Source organism: Raphanus sativus, chromosome 4 (genome assembly GCF_000801105.2).
Source record: "Raphanus sativus cultivar WK10039 chromosome 4, ASM80110v3, whole genome shotgun sequence".
NCBI classification, from domain to species: domain Eukaryota; kingdom Viridiplantae; phylum Streptophyta; class Magnoliopsida; order Brassicales; family Brassicaceae; genus Raphanus; species Raphanus sativus.
The window spans coordinates 3741947-3757957 of record NC_079514.1 but is presented as its reverse complement, the minus strand read 5'-3'; the positions used below and the strand labels follow the sequence as shown (position 1 = coordinate 3757957).

General features: G+C 37.0%; 6 protein-coding genes across 6 annotated transcripts; 2 read left to right on the top strand and 4 right to left on the bottom strand.

Moving 5' to 3' along the window:
* The first annotated feature begins 125 nt into the window (after positions 1–125).
* On the top strand, positions 126–3019 carry LOC130511809 (uncharacterized). The gene is made up of 2 exons (XM_057009506.1): positions 126–790; positions 883–3019. The coding sequence occupies exon 2, from the start codon at positions 899–901 to the stop codon at positions 2393–2395; it is 1497 nt and encodes a 498-aa protein (XP_056865486.1). The 5' UTR covers positions 126–790; positions 883–898; the 3' UTR covers positions 2396–3019.
* A 182-nt stretch (positions 3020–3201) lies between these two features.
* On the top strand, positions 3202–6791 carry LOC108855801 (ribosome biogenesis ATPase RIX7-like). The gene is made up of 12 exons (XM_057006770.1): positions 3202–3416; positions 3513–3723; positions 3810–3845; positions 3921–4014; positions 4102–4144; positions 4252–4355; positions 4565–5075; positions 5148–5220; positions 5290–5388; positions 5471–6039; positions 6128–6263; positions 6346–6791. The coding sequence occupies exons 1-12, from the start codon at positions 3202–3204 to the stop codon at positions 6733–6735; spliced, it is 2481 nt and encodes an 826-aa protein (XP_056862750.1). The 3' UTR covers positions 6736–6791.
* A 145-nt stretch (positions 6792–6936) lies between these two features.
* LOC130494328 (uncharacterized) lies at positions 6937–8685 on the bottom strand. The gene is made up of 4 exons (XM_018629715.2): positions 8483–8685; positions 7694–7766; positions 7250–7474; positions 6937–7161 (listed from the first exon to the last, which is right to left on the bottom strand). Exons 1-4 carry the CDS (start codon positions 8626–8628, stop codon positions 7111–7113), a joined length of 495 nt encoding a protein of 164 aa, XP_018485217.1. The 5' UTR covers positions 8629–8685; the 3' UTR covers positions 6937–7110.
* Positions 8686–9196: 511 nt separating this feature from the next.
* On the bottom strand, positions 9197–10570 carry LOC108855802 (uncharacterized). Its single transcript, XM_018629711.2, has 5 exons — positions 10279–10570; positions 10008–10163; positions 9818–9913; positions 9604–9724; positions 9197–9518 (listed from the first exon to the last, which is right to left on the bottom strand). Exons 1-5 carry the CDS (start codon positions 10534–10536, stop codon positions 9349–9351), a joined length of 801 nt encoding a protein of 266 aa, XP_018485213.1. The 5' UTR covers positions 10537–10570; the 3' UTR covers positions 9197–9348.
* Positions 10571–11282: 712 nt separating this feature from the next.
* LOC108855803 (tetraspanin-7) lies at positions 11283–12719 on the bottom strand. The gene is made up of 2 exons (XM_018629712.2): positions 12144–12719; positions 11283–11850 (listed from the first exon to the last, which is right to left on the bottom strand). The coding sequence occupies exons 1-2, from the start codon at positions 12648–12650 to the stop codon at positions 11563–11565; spliced, it is 795 nt and encodes a 264-aa protein (XP_018485214.1). The 5' UTR covers positions 12651–12719; the 3' UTR covers positions 11283–11562.
* Positions 12720–12916: 197 nt separating this feature from the next.
* LOC108855806 (cytochrome c oxidase subunit 6b-3) lies at positions 12917–13984 on the bottom strand. The gene is made up of 4 exons (XM_018629716.2): positions 13842–13984; positions 13363–13451; positions 13196–13277; positions 12917–13113 (listed from the first exon to the last, which is right to left on the bottom strand). The coding sequence occupies exons 1-4, from the start codon at positions 13851–13853 to the stop codon at positions 13060–13062; spliced, it is 237 nt and encodes a 78-aa protein (XP_018485218.1). The 5' UTR covers positions 13854–13984; the 3' UTR covers positions 12917–13059.
* Between the last annotated feature and the right edge of the window lie 2027 nt (positions 13985–16011).

Genomic DNA, 16011 nt, shown 5'->3' with positions numbered 1-16011 from the left:
CTAAATAAATATAAAATTTTATGTCTTTGCATTTTCGTTTTTATTCAAGCAGTTGTGTTCTGACCAGTAGAGCTTTGTCTGCATTCACTTTTAATTTATTTTATTGGTTCTGAACAACCAAACAGATCTCTTATCAACAGGTGATTTTTTTTGTTTGAAATTTGTCCCACGCTATTTGCTAAAGAAAGAACCTATTAATGCAAAAATATAACGGCGGTAAGAATAAATGATGATAAAACCATGCAAATGATTAGATAAAGAAACTGTAAAGGAGTATTAGAGATAGTGTTCCTTGACTCACAAGTCAACACAATAGAACAAAAAGATGGGGCTTGGCCTTTCAGTCTCGTTTTGCCGCGTCTGTGCAACACTTTAGATAATAGAGTTTGTTGTTGTATACTTTTACTGGGCTTACTGATTCGAAATGTTAATTGAACTTAAATGGGCTGCTCGTTCCTATAAAGCCCATTATCTGATTTTCACAACTCTCATGATAATCCGACGGCTAAAAAACAATCCTAATCTAACGATTAGGAGAGAAAGCTGTGTATACATTTTGAGTATGAAAGAGAATGCATCATAAGTTTCTCTCTCCCTCCATTTTCAGACAAGAGCAATTAAAGATCATCCTTCTTTATTACAAAAAGCATCTGAATGTACAAAGGGTTGTCTTTCCGTTTTTGCCTGGATCTTTTTTCATCTCGAAAAATAGAGGAAGTCACCGGAATATCTACTGTTTCCCGGTGAAGGAGACACGCCGGAGCAGAAACAGAGCCACCAACGCCAAGAGGTTGTTTATTTAGTTGTCTTCCTTGTTTTTTTTTTGTTCATGAAAAGGTCCTTCTTTGATGACCCATCATTGTTTGTTTTTGCTCCTTAAAGTTAGGGTTTCACGGCGATGGAAAAAGATTCAAACTTTACAGACCTAAACAATGAGGGTATTCTCAAAACCCTAGAGCAGATTGAGGAAAAGGCTTCGTCTTTTCTTAATCTTTCGGTTCGGTTTGATTACATGGTAAAGTCGCTGGAGAAGAAGAAGGAAGAAGGGCTTAGAGTTGTTGAAGCTAGGGAGAAAGAAGTTGCTTTGCTTGAGGATTCTCTTTCTGAGAAATCAAGAGTGTTAGAGGAGAAAGAGATGGATTTTGATATGATTCAGGTCCTTGAAGCATCTCTCTTGAGGTTGGTGATTGAGACTCAGACTGAACTAGTGGTGAGAAAGAAACTCGAAGATGTTACAAGCGAGTGTGAAAGGAAGGAAGAGGAGGCAAGGTTGGTTTTTGAGTCAATCCGTGAGAAGTTGTGTGGGTTAGAGAAGGCAGAGGAAGGTTTTGATGTGAAACAAAGAGTGGAGATGGAGAGACTTGAAGCAAGGAAGAAGGAGCTTAGCTCACTTGATGAGGCTATCAAAGTGATGCATGCTGAGTTGAAGAGAAAGGAGGAGAAGTTTGAGTTGAAACAGAGAGAAGAAGCTGATAAATGGAGAAAGAAGAGCAAAGATCTTGAGATCAAGGAGAAGAAACTGGAAGAAATGTTGAAAGAGCTTGAGCTGAAGAAGCATATGGAGTTAGAAGAAAGATCAAAGCTAAATGCAGAGACTCGAAAGAGATCCAACCATGAAGGTACTCTTACTCCTCCTGCCAAAAAACATAAATCTGAGGAAGCAGATTTGGCCCCTGAAGGAACGGTCTGTAAAGATAAAAGTGAGGAGGATCCTAAACCATTAACTTGTCCTGATACAAAGTTTAATGATGTTGGCAAGTCAATCAGCTCTTTTGATGTAGATCAAGTATGGGCTTTATATGACTCCAGAGATGATATGCCAAGGATCTATGCTCAGGTCAGGAGAATCTTTAGCGCCCAGTTGAGTCTTCAGGTGACATTACTTGAACATGTGAAAACTACAGAGGACGAGAAATCAGTTATTTCCAGTGCTTGTGGGAGATTTGAGTATGGAGATACAGAGATCAAAAGCCACTTGATGTTTGCTCATGAGATGCACCACACCAAATGTGGCAAGAATGTCATAGTGAACCCAAGAAAGGGAGAAACATGGGCTCTTTTCAGAGATTGGGATATAAGTTGGAAGAGTCACTCGGATGTCCACGAGCCTCCTTATAGGTACGACCTTGTGGAAGTCATCACCGAGTTTGATGATCAACTAGGCATTTCAGTGGTTTATATGGGGAGAGATGAAGGATTTGAGTCGCATGGACTTATCAAGAACATCTACCCGGGGGAAATGCAGAGGTTTTCTCATAAAGTGGCATCGGTTAATTGGGGAGAAGAGAAAGGGGAGGTGGTGGAAACGAGCATACAGGGTAAGGATTGTGTCAAAGCTCCAACGGTTGAAACTCAAGAAGGGTCTACAGAAGATCAGCCCATCACAATAGAATGAGTAAATCAAATCTAATCTAGTATATATATGTTATGTAGAGTGCCGTTGGTGATGGCGTTTGATGTTTCAGGACATAGTGAAACTGTAATATTTTGGCTCTATTTATGTTTCTTTTATCATGTCTATCTCTTGTACTGAATCAACTTCTTTTGTTGAAAACTGAAATAGAATATGCTTCTTTAGGCCTTCATTGTGGTCACTACCTCTTCTTTCTTCTCTTCTCTGTCTCTATGGAAGTGTCTCTCCATTGTTAAGGAAAAACTTACATAATGTGACACAATTACAATAAAAAAAATTATGTGAAAAGAGTGAAATAACTATTTGTTTCCTAACAAATTTAATATAATTTACTCCATTAAGTTGTATCATTATTCTTCTAGTCTTGTTATTTATTTATTTATTTTATTCTTCTTTTATCAAACTCTACTCTCTTCTTTTCTACCTCAAAATGTGATCACCGTTCAAGTTTTAATCATTGTTTTTTTTTGGGATATTTTGTTATTTTTAGTTTCCTGATTTTTATTAGAAACTTTCCAAATTGTTGATTTTTCGCGGCAAAAGGGTTAACGACCATTAGAGTTTTTTTTTTGTGCGCACAACGACCATTAGAGTTAATGAAAGCATTTTCTATAGATAGAGGACGATCTTCCTACACACATCAACCCTATTTGTATTCTCCCTCGTCCACCAAATCCTTATTTACCCAAAAAAAACTGAGTTATTTGAGAATAAAAACAAAAAAAAAAGACAACATTTTTAATCAGGGAATGCTTTTGTGTTTGGTTCAAGGATTTGTTTAGCAGAAAATGGAGCAGAAGAGCGTGTTGTTCTCAGCGTTAGGGGTCGGTGTTGGGTTAGGACTCGGGCTAGCGTCAGGTCAAGGTTTAGGTAAATGGGCAAACGGCTCCGTTTCTGCAGAGGATGGTCTTACCGGAGAAAAGATTGAGCAAGAGTTGACAAGGCAGATTGTTGATGGAAGAGAGAGTGGTGTCACTTTCGACGAGTTTCCTTATTTCTTAAGGTACATTAACACTTCTCGTCTTATTGAGGAAGTCCCAAGAAACTATATCTTATATATATCAAGAAAGATGCATTTTTTTTTTTTTTGATGTTGCAGCGAGAAAACTAGGCTTCTATTGACAAATGCAGCTTATGTTCACCTAAAGCAGTTCGATATCTCCAAGCACACTCGTAATCTTGCACCTGCAAGTAAGGCTATTCTACTGTCTGGACCTGCGGAGTTTTATCAGCAAATGCTAGCAAAAGCATTGGCTCATTACTTTGAATCCAAACTATTGCTACTAGATGTAACAGACTTCTCTATTAAGGTGATAACTATTTGCATATAGTTTTAGTATTTTGCCAAATGTAAAAAGAGTAGCTTGTTTAAGCTTTTATCTTTTTTTTGATACAGATACAGAGCAAGTACGGATGCGTCAAGAAGGAACCTGTATGTTACGTTACTCTGTGATCTTATGTTAATATTTGTTGATTGTGTGTTTATTTCTTGTCTACTGTTTGGTAGTCTCACAAGAGGTCTATCTCTGAGCTGACGTTGGACAAAATGTCGAACCTAGTGGGATCTTTCTCTATGCTCACCCAAGGGGAAGCAACAAGAGGTACATACATTCTTAAGTACTTTGGTCTTTAGAAATTTCTTTTTGTATTTAGTAATCCTAAAGTGTAAGCACTATTGTAAATGGTAGGGACCTTGCGTAGGCTTACTAGTGGCAATGATCTTACCTCAAGGTAACATTGGTTCTTGTCATACTTGGGTTGTTTTAATCAAGCGGAAGAATGAATGTAGGTTTATCTGTTTTATGTAAGCTTACTAGTTCCTGTGATGTACGTACCAGGGGCTCTGAAGGTTCAAGTCACCCTCCTCCGCAACTCAAGCGAAATGCTTCTGCTGCTTCTGATATCAGTAGCGTATCTTCCCGTTCTGCAACTTCTGTTTCAGGTGTGGAAACCCTCTTTTTACATTCTTATATGTATTAACATTCAGATCCTTAGACATCTTGTTCATTTGTGTCTCTTTATAGCTTCAAGCAAACGCAGTACAAACTTATGCTTTGATGAGAGACTCTTCCTTCAGTCACTTTACAAGGTAATAATACCCCAAAAGACATCAGGGAATGATTCAGGTTGAATTCTTAAACTGAGAACGAGTGTTGTTATCTTTACAGGTTTTGGTTTCAGTTTCGGAAGCTAGTCCTATTATTATCTACCTGAGAGACGTTGAGAAGCTTCTTCAGTCAGAAAGGTTCTACAAACTGTTCCAGAGGCTCTTGTCTAAGCTCTCTGGTCCTGTTTTACTTCTCGGCTCAAGACTGTTGGAACCCGAAGACGACTGCCAAGAAGTAGGGGAAGGCGTTTCCGCTTTGTTTCCTTACAACATCGAGATCAGACCCCCAGAGGATGAGTCTCAGCTCATGAGCTGGAAAACAAGATTCGAAGACGACATGAAACTGATCCAGTTTCAGGACAACAAGAACCACATAGCTGAGGTTCTCGCGGCTAATGATCTAGAATGCGATGACTTAGGCTCCATATGCCATGCGGATACCATGTTCCTAAGCAGTCACATTGAGGAGATTGTGGTTACTGCAATCTCTTACCATCTGATGAACAATAGAGAACCTGAATACAAAAACGGAAGGCTTGTTATATCTTCCAACAGGTACTAAAGAGAGACCTTACATCATCTCTTTAAACAAAGAAACTTTAACTGATTAAAATGATTCTGCAACAGCTTGTCCCATGGACTGAGTATATTCCAGGAAGGTCATAGCTCCTTGAAGATGGAGAGAAACTCTGACTCCAAGGTCTTCACAGTTCTGTCAATCTGCTTTTGAAGTTCTAAAATGATTAACATGTTTATGGCTCTGGTGCAGGGAGAAGAAAGTGAAGGGGTGATAAACAGTGAGGTCAAGTCTGAGTCCATTCCTTCAGAAAAGAATGAATGTCCTCTGCCACCAAAAGCACCTGTAAATGTAAAAGCTAAAACACACTATTCAACGTTTCATATGTCAATGTGTTTGCCTGCCTCACCATAAGGTTTGATTGATTATGTAGGAGGTGCCTCCTGATAATGAATTTGAGAAGCGCATAAGACCAGAGGTTATCCCAGCAGATGAGATTGGTGTGACGTTTGCTGACATAGGTTCATTGGATGAAACCAAAGAATCACTTCAAGAGCTTGTCATGCTTCCCCTCCGCAGGCCTGACCTGTTCAAAGGTGGACTTCTCAAGCCCTGCAGAGGGATCCTCCTCTTTGGACCACCTGGTACCGGGAAAACCATGATGGCAAAAGCCATTGCTAACGAAGCTGGAGCTAGTTTCATAAACGTGTCCATGTCCACAATCACTTCGAAATGGTTTGGAGAAGACGAGAAGAATGTGAGAGCTTTGTTCACCTTAGCAGCCAAAGTGTCTCCGACTATTATCTTTGTGGATGAAGTGGACAGCATGCTGGGGCAGAGGACTAGAGCTGGAGAGCATGAAGCTATGAGGAAGATTAAAAACGAGTTCATGACGCATTGGGATGGGCTTATGTCGAGTCCAGGTGATAGGATTCTCGTTCTTGCAGCAACAAACAGGCCGTTTGATCTAGACGAAGCCATCATTAGGAGGTTTGAGAGAAGGTAAGTGAGACCTCTCTTTTGTGTACTCCTTTCACTTTGAAACCCTAAGCTTGAGTTGTACTAACTCCAGCTTTTTGTTGGGAGGCAGAATCATGGTTGGTCTCCCATCAGTAGAGAGCAGAGAGAAGATCTTGAGAACTTTACTGTCAAAAGAGAAAACGGAGAATCTTGATTTCCATGAGCTTGCACAGATGACAGATGGCTATAGTGGAAGTGACCTCAAGGTTTGACACAATTATCATCTCGCTTTAACTACACCATGATCTTCTCTTTATGGACTGATTATAGTGAATGTTATACAAACAGAACTTTTGCACAACAGCTGCATATAGACCGGTGAGGGAGCTGATAAAGCATGAGTGCTTGAAAGACCAGGAGAGGAAGAAGAGAGAGGAAGCAGAGAAGAGTAGTGAAGAGGGAACTGAAGCAAAAGAAGAAGCATCTGAGGAGAGAGTGATAACGCTGAGAGCTTTGAGCATGGAAGACATGAGAGTAGCTAAAAGCCAGGTAAGTTTAAGGAACTTAGTTGTGTTTGATGATCTTGTGCAAAAACAAAAGCTAATTGGTTTGCATTTTTTGCAGGTTGCTGCTAGTTTTGCAGCAGAAGGAGCAGGAATGAATGAACTGAAGCAGTGGAACGATTTGTATGGAGAAGGAGGGTCCAGGAAAAAGGAACAGCTCTCTTACTTCCTTTAGTACCATCTTTAATATTTCATTAGTAATATTATCATACTATTAAACATTAATTCTGGAGATTTTGTAAATAAAACATGTACAGTTAATTATTTTTGTAACTCTATTATTAAAATTTTTTTAACTGTTTATGTCTTTTGCTGAATGCTCTTTGCCAAGGAGAAGCATCATTTTTATACTTCACAGATAAGATAAGACCAAACATATCTGCAACATTGTTTCGCTTCATTTACGTATATAATTCATGTACTCTTCTTAGGATCTGCACATAGACATAGCCGAGGAGTATAAAATGTAAAAGAACTTACATGAACAACATCAGTAGAAAATAGAGTAAACCAAGTGGTCAGGTTTGATTGTGTGTACTGCAGGGAGATGCTATGTTGATGGAGTGAATAGATGCAGAAGCGCAGACCAATAACCAACCAACTGCAGTTATAAAATGCAACACAGAGTCTTAGTAAAAAAGTCTTTCTCGTTCTCAGCAAGACTGAGGAAGTGTAGAATTATAACAAACCTGAGCCAAGATACCCTTCCCAGTTTGGGCTTCGATTATAAGGCCTATGGTGAGTCCTATGATTGCCCAGGCTCCGTTAATAGCCTCTATTTCACGCCTTCTCTGTTGCCTCTCTCTGCCTTTGATCACTTCCATTTGCTTCGCTGCTAATCGCTTGGCCTCAAGAGGGTCTACCATGATCACCTCCTTTTTCGCCTTTACTTTTCCTGGAGGAGGAGATGATGCCTACACAAACACTCGGCAAATGGGTAGAAACTTATAAACTACACTATTGAAGACTCAACAACAACAATCATTTCACAATTTCCCGGACTTTACTATCCTAACAAAGGGTTACTATGTAACAGGGATTTGGATCCTAGTTATACCATGAAATGAAATGTTCTAGTTTTGCATATGGAAAAGCTAATATATATCACAGTAAAATGGTCAGAAAGATCATACATTTGGGTTTGCTAGGACTCGAACTGCTCCACCTCTGGCTCTTGTTGGATCTTGGTGTCTTCTTAGTCCCTTTCTGAGAAAACCACACAGAGGTATTGATGAATTTAGAGAGGTTACTATCAAAAGCAATGATAAAATCTTATCAATAATCTCGTCTCACATGGGAAAATAATATTAAAAACCAAGCTTGGATACTTTCTTCCTCATGGTCCTATGTTCATCTTAAAAAGACAAAATGCCATAAAATAATTCAAGGGAACAAACACAGGACAAGCAATGCGGAATAAGAGGAACGCTTATCTCATGAATAAAAACGACCAATTAGGTATGCCAAACTATAAGTTAAACAGTACACCAAAGAATGTGAATGAGATGGTTACCAATAAGTAAACGTATCCCAAACGCAAGAGCAAAAACGTTCACATCACAAGTAAGGATATATATGTACAGTGAAACACAACCAATTAAACCGTTTCCAAGAAAACAAAAAAAAGTTAACCAAAAGACATCATTTGAGGCATTACTCTACTCACAGACAAGACAACATCTTGACAAAACATTTGGAGACGGTAAAAAAAACAATGGATCCAACATTCAATTACAGAGAAGAATTCAAAGTCAAGACACTTTATTGGCACCCAGAAGACGAATTTGAAAAATAACGAGACAGAGCACTACTAGATACGATGTTAATGCCGAAAGTTCGAAACTTTACACCAACAACATATGAGAAACGGAGAAATGTAACTCGACAAGGAGAGAGAAATAGATTCTCAGAGAGAAACTTACAGTAGAGAAGAGGAATAGGGAGTCAAAGGAATCGTAAAGCGTCCACGGAGACTGGAAGAAGAAGCTTGAGGATCAGCAGCTCCAAGGGAGAAGAAGATAGGCGGCGTTGAAGAGAAAGACGTCACCACCATTTCTAAGCCTTTCATATTTTCCCAAGCGCCTCTTTCTCTCTGTTTTTTTATATTCCTTTGGAGGATTAAGTTACCAAACTCCAGTTAACACGCCGCCGTTTTAGACCACCAATATAACAAGAAAATAAAAGACACATAAAATATCCTGAATCTCAAATCTTATCCACTATTTAATAAAAGTTCTAGGGGTGACTTGATTATAGAAGACACTGGACTAACACCAATACTTCTTTTAACATTAATCTACTCTAAAAGAATTGTTAGTGCTATATAATAGACCAATGACAAATAATTCCATTTGCAGCATATTGTTGTGACTTGATTATAGAAGACACTGGACTTAACACCATTACTTCTTTTAACATTTATCTATTATTATTTATTCTAAAAGAAGTGTTAATGCTATATAATAAACCAATGACAAATAATTCCATTTGCACCATATTGTTGTGATTCGAATCCTAAAGTTTTTGGTGTATAAGTGTTAATAAACTTTGATCAGTCATTCTCTTAAGGGGCTTTCACAAACTATTTTTTTCTATGCAAGTTAATAAGCTAAATTGTTGGTTAAAAACATCAGATATATGCAAGGAATTGGTTTTAAGATAAGAAAAAAAAAATTACAAGCTCGAAATAAAAGTGATTCTATTTGCAAGTTAAATACAGTTTTTAATTTAGTGCCAAGAATATGTATACAAATTTGATAAATGAAAAGATTTACATCTGGACATGGTTTTAGGAGGTGGTAGTTGGGAGGGAGAGCCAGAGGAGTAGCCGTTGTGGCCTGTTGAGGTATCGAGCTTGCCACGCCGGCTCAGCACTCTCTTGCACGAACCCACATTTCATGTATAACCTCTTCGCTGCTTCATTGACCACCGTCACATGCACGTACATATCCGTTATCCCTGGCACCATATCACAACCACTCCTTTTCTAACTCCAGTTTTAGAGTGTTATTTATTATGATGGGTTTTGATCAAAAGTTCTTACCCCATTCTCTAGCAACTACTATGGACTTCTCAATGAGTTTGTATCCAACTCCATTGCGATGCAGCTCTTTCGCAACACATACGTTGCTCAAGTATGCCCTCGCAAAATCCACACTAAGCCCCTATATAACCAAAAAAACGACTATAAGCTTGTCTACTGTCACATTGAAGCTTTTTTTTGGTATATACAAAATTTGGTAACATGAAATACATACCTCTGGTTTTGTACCAGCGATTTCATCAGGAAGCCAACGGCATTGGTTAAGATCAAGGCTCCCCACCACAACTCTATCTTCTATCCCATCAGAGAACTGAAGAAACAGATCAAGCATAGCACAAATCTTATTACATGCAGTCTATTATACTTAAGTCTACAGTTAAATATGAGCAAATGAATGGACAGACCTTACATGCAGAGCATAAATCCTCAGAAGAGTTTGATAGCTGCGACAAAGGAAGAGTAGCGTTTACGCAGGACACCCGCGTAAAACCTTCCCTCTTTCCCGAAACTCTCTCCTTAAGCGCCTCGAACTCGCGCTCTGCCAAGTATCTTCTGTGATCCTAAAAGAAACTTGAACAGCAAAACGTGACATCAGCACAAGAACATAACACATTCAAACCAATCACTGCAAGAACAGAGTTACCAAAAACAGATGTAACAGGGACAAGAACTGACTTGTATATTGTAAGAAGAAGGGTTGAGTTCGTTGAAGGTCCGCACGCGGAGGCAAGCTGCTGCCCAAAGCTCGTCTTCCGACACTGTTTCGGATATGACGATCGCTGACCTGTCGATCGATGGAGCAAGAATGTGCGAGGCAGATATCGGTCGTAACCGGAGTCTACAGGAAGAGGACGACCGGAATCCATCTGTGTTTGACTTGCTGAAAATGGGGATAGAGGAGTATGAAGGAAGAGATGAACAGAGAAACGCCATTTTCTTTTCGCGGACTAACCATGTCCTCTGCTTCTTGCTAAGCTTGAAGCTCCAATATCTAGGCCCGATGGGCCCATACTTTCACTTTTCATTTTTTTATATCAAAGACCAAAATCAAATTTAAAACTTTGAATATATTTAGACACCCAAAAAAATCTGTAAAAGAATATATAAATTGGTGTTTCATATTATTTGAAATAAATAATAAAAATATAAAATAATTCAAATGTTTGGCCGATAAAATATTATTAATCAAACTAAAACTATTTATCTTATGTATATGAATCCAAAAATTTATTAACTAGGTATAAATCACAAAAGAAAGAACAGCCACAAAATACCAATTACATATTTAAGTCATTAACAAACTAAAAGGTACCGTGCATAAAAGTTACCGTACCTTTGTCCAAAAAAGGTACCGTACATAAAAGTTAATATCTAAAAAAGAACAAACAAACACAAGTGATTTTGTGTACCATGAGCTAGACTTTTAGTCCACTTTTGCATAGAGCTTAGTTCATGCACGATGATGTGTTACTCGAAGATATAGAATGTTCCAAATAAAGTAATAGTTTAGAAAGTATGGAAAGGTTACAACGAGGATGTTAAGATGATGTGTACCATGTGTCAGACTCTTTTTCATTATCCTGTGATTTGTATGTCTTCCCATGCATCCAGCTCTTATTGTTTCACAAATATCATTTCATTAAATAATAGAAAAAAAACAGACTTTCGTATCGGTGGATAGACATTAAAAAAATCGACTAATTAACAGATGAAGAAGCTATATACTACACACACAAAATACTAGAAATAGGAAGCACAAAGCAAGATCTGTTGTAACTCATTTAGTAAAATATATGTTGCATATTTAATAGAGAAAATACACAGAAACGCAACCTCTCTCTCACACACACAAGATCAAGTGATCAACGAGTTGTCTTAAGCCTGCAATTTACATATTCAAGAGCAAGATGATTGTCTTGGTTTGGAGGGGGCTTCTTTTGTATATCAGCACATAAGGAACTAACGCCATCGCCGTTTCCTGTTGTTCCTGAAGGCACAACACCCAACAGAGTAGACGATAATGAGGAATACTAGGAAGACAATGTTCACCTCAGCCACTTTTTTCCAGGAATTTCTGAGGTTATCAAGCAGACCGGCCTTGCAGGCTTGGCAGTTGTAGCATAGAGTCCCCGGTTTGTTGTCCCAGACGTTACAGTCCTCGTTGGTGTATGGACCAGTAGTCTTTGTCCAATTAGTCGGGCTCACGTAGGTGAAGTTACAGTCATTGGACGGCTTACAGCAACCAGACTATACACAAGTGAAGCAAAAGTATTAAAAAAAGAATTTGGTAAACTTAATATGAAATTAGACTACTCACATTTTGTCTACCCAACACAAGAACTTGGGTTTCATGTTACATAACAAGATGAAGCCAAATGCTAACTAAAAGCATCACTAGTATTGTTATATTTTCAATAGGTTAGAGAATGTAACAGCAGCTATTTTCAGACTAATCTGAGAATCTGAAAAAGGGAACTAATCAAAAAGAGTTTCAAAAGACTAAAAACTCATTTTCGAATAAAGCAAAAAAATGATCTGACCTGAAGGGCATTGAGATTAGTCTTGTAGAACTCGTTAACTTTGACACTAGCGTAGCGACTACTGAAAGTGGAACACACGTTGGAGTAAACCAAGCAGCTCCTGATCCGATCCCAATTCTCAGCGTTGCTAACTCGCTTCTGCAGCCAGTTGGAGTAGTCTCCAACACGGTACTCCTTATACCCTCTATCCGACAAAACCTCGCCGGCGCCGCGGTTGGTGACGACGAAGGCAAATATGGTGAAACAGAACCCGAGGAGTATGAGAAGGAACATAGCGAAAAGGTAGAGCCACAGGAGGCAAGAGACACGGCAGCAAGCGCCGACGAGACCGGCGATGGAGACGAACATGAGGAAGATTCCGAGAACGACGATCGGTTTGTCGAGGAAACGCTCACATTCGGTGGCTGCGTTTTTGCCGAGCCAGATCCCGGCGGAGAGGATGGGGACCGAGAGGAGGAAGGTGAAGAAGTTGAGGATTCCGACAAGATTATTGCTACACTCGACCATTTTTGTGTTTTTGTTTTTGTTTGGTCTTTACGGCAGAAGCTTAAAGTTTTATGTCCGGTGGAAACTAAAAAGGCCACTTATGTCGCCGAAGTTAAATCTTTACGCAACTGATAGTTTTGTCCGTTACGAAAATCTGTTGGGATGTAACTGTCAACGACAGCGAGACAATTTGCATATTACACCCTCAAATTGTTGGAAATAACAAAATTGCCTCGAAATTTTAAATTGGGAGATTTAGGTCCACGCTCAAATCATTATAATCCAAAAGAATGAATGTCTTGCGGTTTATTTTATTTGATCAACCAAAGAAAACGATTAACAAAAAAAAAAAAGAGTTGGATTGAAATGATCATCCAGACGACCTTTTGGCCTCAAACAAAACATGATAAAAGAGAGCTTCTTGCTCGGATCAGAGAGGACCAGGGAAAGTTCCAGTCTCCCTCTGCTCATTCCACTTGTCAACCTGCGGAAAAAGATTAGCACATAGTCAATAATATTGGTGAAGATTATGAAGAAACAGAGCGAAAAACATCAAGGTAACAAACCCATTCTCCAGGGCAGAGAGCGCGGTAGTATTTGGCGAATCTCTCGCAGTCACTGGAGTCCTCACCCTTTGCAGTTGTGCACCTACGTACAAAGATGGTTTTTGTTTATCTAAAAATGTTTAGAATAAATTGAAGAGCCACTAAGTAACTCAATCAAACAAGAGTACCTGTGGAACTCAATGTAACGGGTGAAGCAATGCCTTGTCTGGTTCGTTGTAGGGAACCGGAAATCAGCAGGAGCAGTTTTCAGTTCAATCTGATACAGTAGAAATAACAAAACAAGTAAGACACCGAGATATACACTTTCCTAGTGACTGACAAAGATGAAAACGATTGAGAAAAGTAACCAACGATAAAAACAGAGATACAAAAAAACGTCTATAAGATTCAAAGCTTTCATCTCTGTTTCGCCTTTCGATTCCTAATCTAACTCTACCATACATAACACACCACCGCAAGCAACAAAACCAAAGTAGCTTACATACAAAGAATCTAAACCATGTCGAATCTAATCTAAAGCATCAGATCTTAAACCGAGGTCGAATTTTCAGAACCAAAGTTTCGATTTTTTTTTCCCCAGTCTCCGGCATAAAACAGAGCTGACATCATATTTATATTCAATAAATAAGAAAATAAGAACGATTACCTCATCCTCCATGGCTGATTCGAAGACGAACGATGAGAAGGTTTGGTTGGGTAGGAGAGGAAGAAGGAGAAGGTGGATACGCAGTCTATTGAAAATGGAAGTTTTGCAGATCGCCAACGTTCTTTTCTGTGACGACGACTAAGAAAAGCCTATGAGACCGCTCAGTGTTGGGCTTCATCATCATTATGGGCCTAAAACTATATCTTTTGTTGGTTCAAGTTTTAACGATTCAGTGGTTTAAAGTCGGTTTAGTTTGGCGGATCTCATTTTGGGTAGTTTGAATCTGAAATTGAAATTAAACCGAACCATAAACTTCAAAAAAAACCAAACTTGTATTTATATTTCACACTGATCAGATCTATACAAATATTTAAATGAATTCTATGAGATTATAGTATGAGATTAAGAAGTTGATTCAAAAATTTAATTGGTTTTTGAAAGAACTGAATTGAACACATAAAAAAAAAATATTTTGAATGATTTGAATTTTTTAAATACATTTATCTAATTATTTCATTTTAAATTTAAAGGAATACTGTTAAACTTGTCAGAAATCAATTCATTTAGGCTTCAATGGTAATTACATTTTAGAAAAAAACGATGATGAATTTTGTTGTTCCCTTGAAATTGATACCAACTAAGTCGATTTATTTGTCAAATTAAGAATATATGGACCTCATCATATTCCCCTATGTTCCTAATATACTGATGAACTAATCAAGAATATTTTTTTCTAAATTTGATAAGAAACGTTTGTTTCTTCAATATTTACTTTTGGTTCCATCTATAATAATGCACAAAGAAGGACCAAAAAGTTTACTTATAAAAATAATACACCATAATCATTTTTCATACCATATAAATAGATAAAATCATTTTAAAGATTTGATTAAAAACTTCATAAACAAAATAATGATTAAAAAAATTTCTTGAGATCATCAGTAGTAAGTAGATTTATTGTTTCATGGTTACAAAGCTGCCTTCAGATGGAACCAAAACACTCACAAATATTTCTGCTTTCCTCCTCTTACTTTTGGATAATCATTCGAGGAAGCGTATCAAAGTTAGATGAATAACCATTGTTGTTACTGGTAACAACTTCTTATTAATATTTAAAAACCAAACCTGTATTTATATTTCACACTGACCAGATCTTTACAAATATTTAAACAAATTCTATGAGATTATAGTATGAGATTAAGAAGTTGATTCAAAAATTTAATTATAAAAATGCACAAAGGACCAAGAAGTTTACTTATAAAAATAATGCACCATAATCATTTTCCATACCATATAAATAGATAAAATCATTTTAAAGACTGGACTAAAAACTTCATAAACAAAAAATGATAAAAAATCACTTTATAAAGATGTAGCAATGATATTATATTGGAATGTAAAAAGTTTGTTCCTCCATTGTAATATTGCAACAAATGGTATATTTTGTCATTTTGTCAAAACGACTACATATTTTTAAATTGACAAAAAACATTATATTTTTAAATATGTTATATCAGTAACTTTGATGTATATATCTAATAATCAAATGATATAAAGAATTCTCTTCATCCTACTTTAATTTTTAAAATTAGTTCCTTACATTTTATAATAAATTTTTCATTAAATTATTTTCAATTACGAAAACTTCAATTCTTTCAATTAGAAAAATTAGTTCTTTTCAATTTCAGTTAGAACTTCTAAATTGAATATCCCACCTTATAATAAAAAAAGAACAAATGATTTTATTCAGCAAGAGTAAGTTGTTAAAGAATAAAGCTGTTAAAAACATGAGGAACGAGTCTTGTTCTAAGCTGCAACACAAATGTAATGATTGTATATATAATTTTTAAATTTCAGTTTTTGGTTTTTAGATTTTGACTCTTAAATTTTGGTTTTTGAATTCTGAATTTCATTTTTTAATTTAGATTTCTTTTATATTTCTAAAATTTGATTACTGATTTAATTTATTTTTCTATTATTTAAAAAGTATAACTTATAAAAAAATCTAGAAAAAAATATAAAATTACTGAAAAAATTTATCACTAATTTTCAATAAATAATACCAATATATTGTTGAAAAACATGTATTTTAGTAATGTTCTAAACATAAATATTTTTGTATTGTGTTAAACACTTGCTTTTTACTAAACCTGATTTGTTTATAATAGTT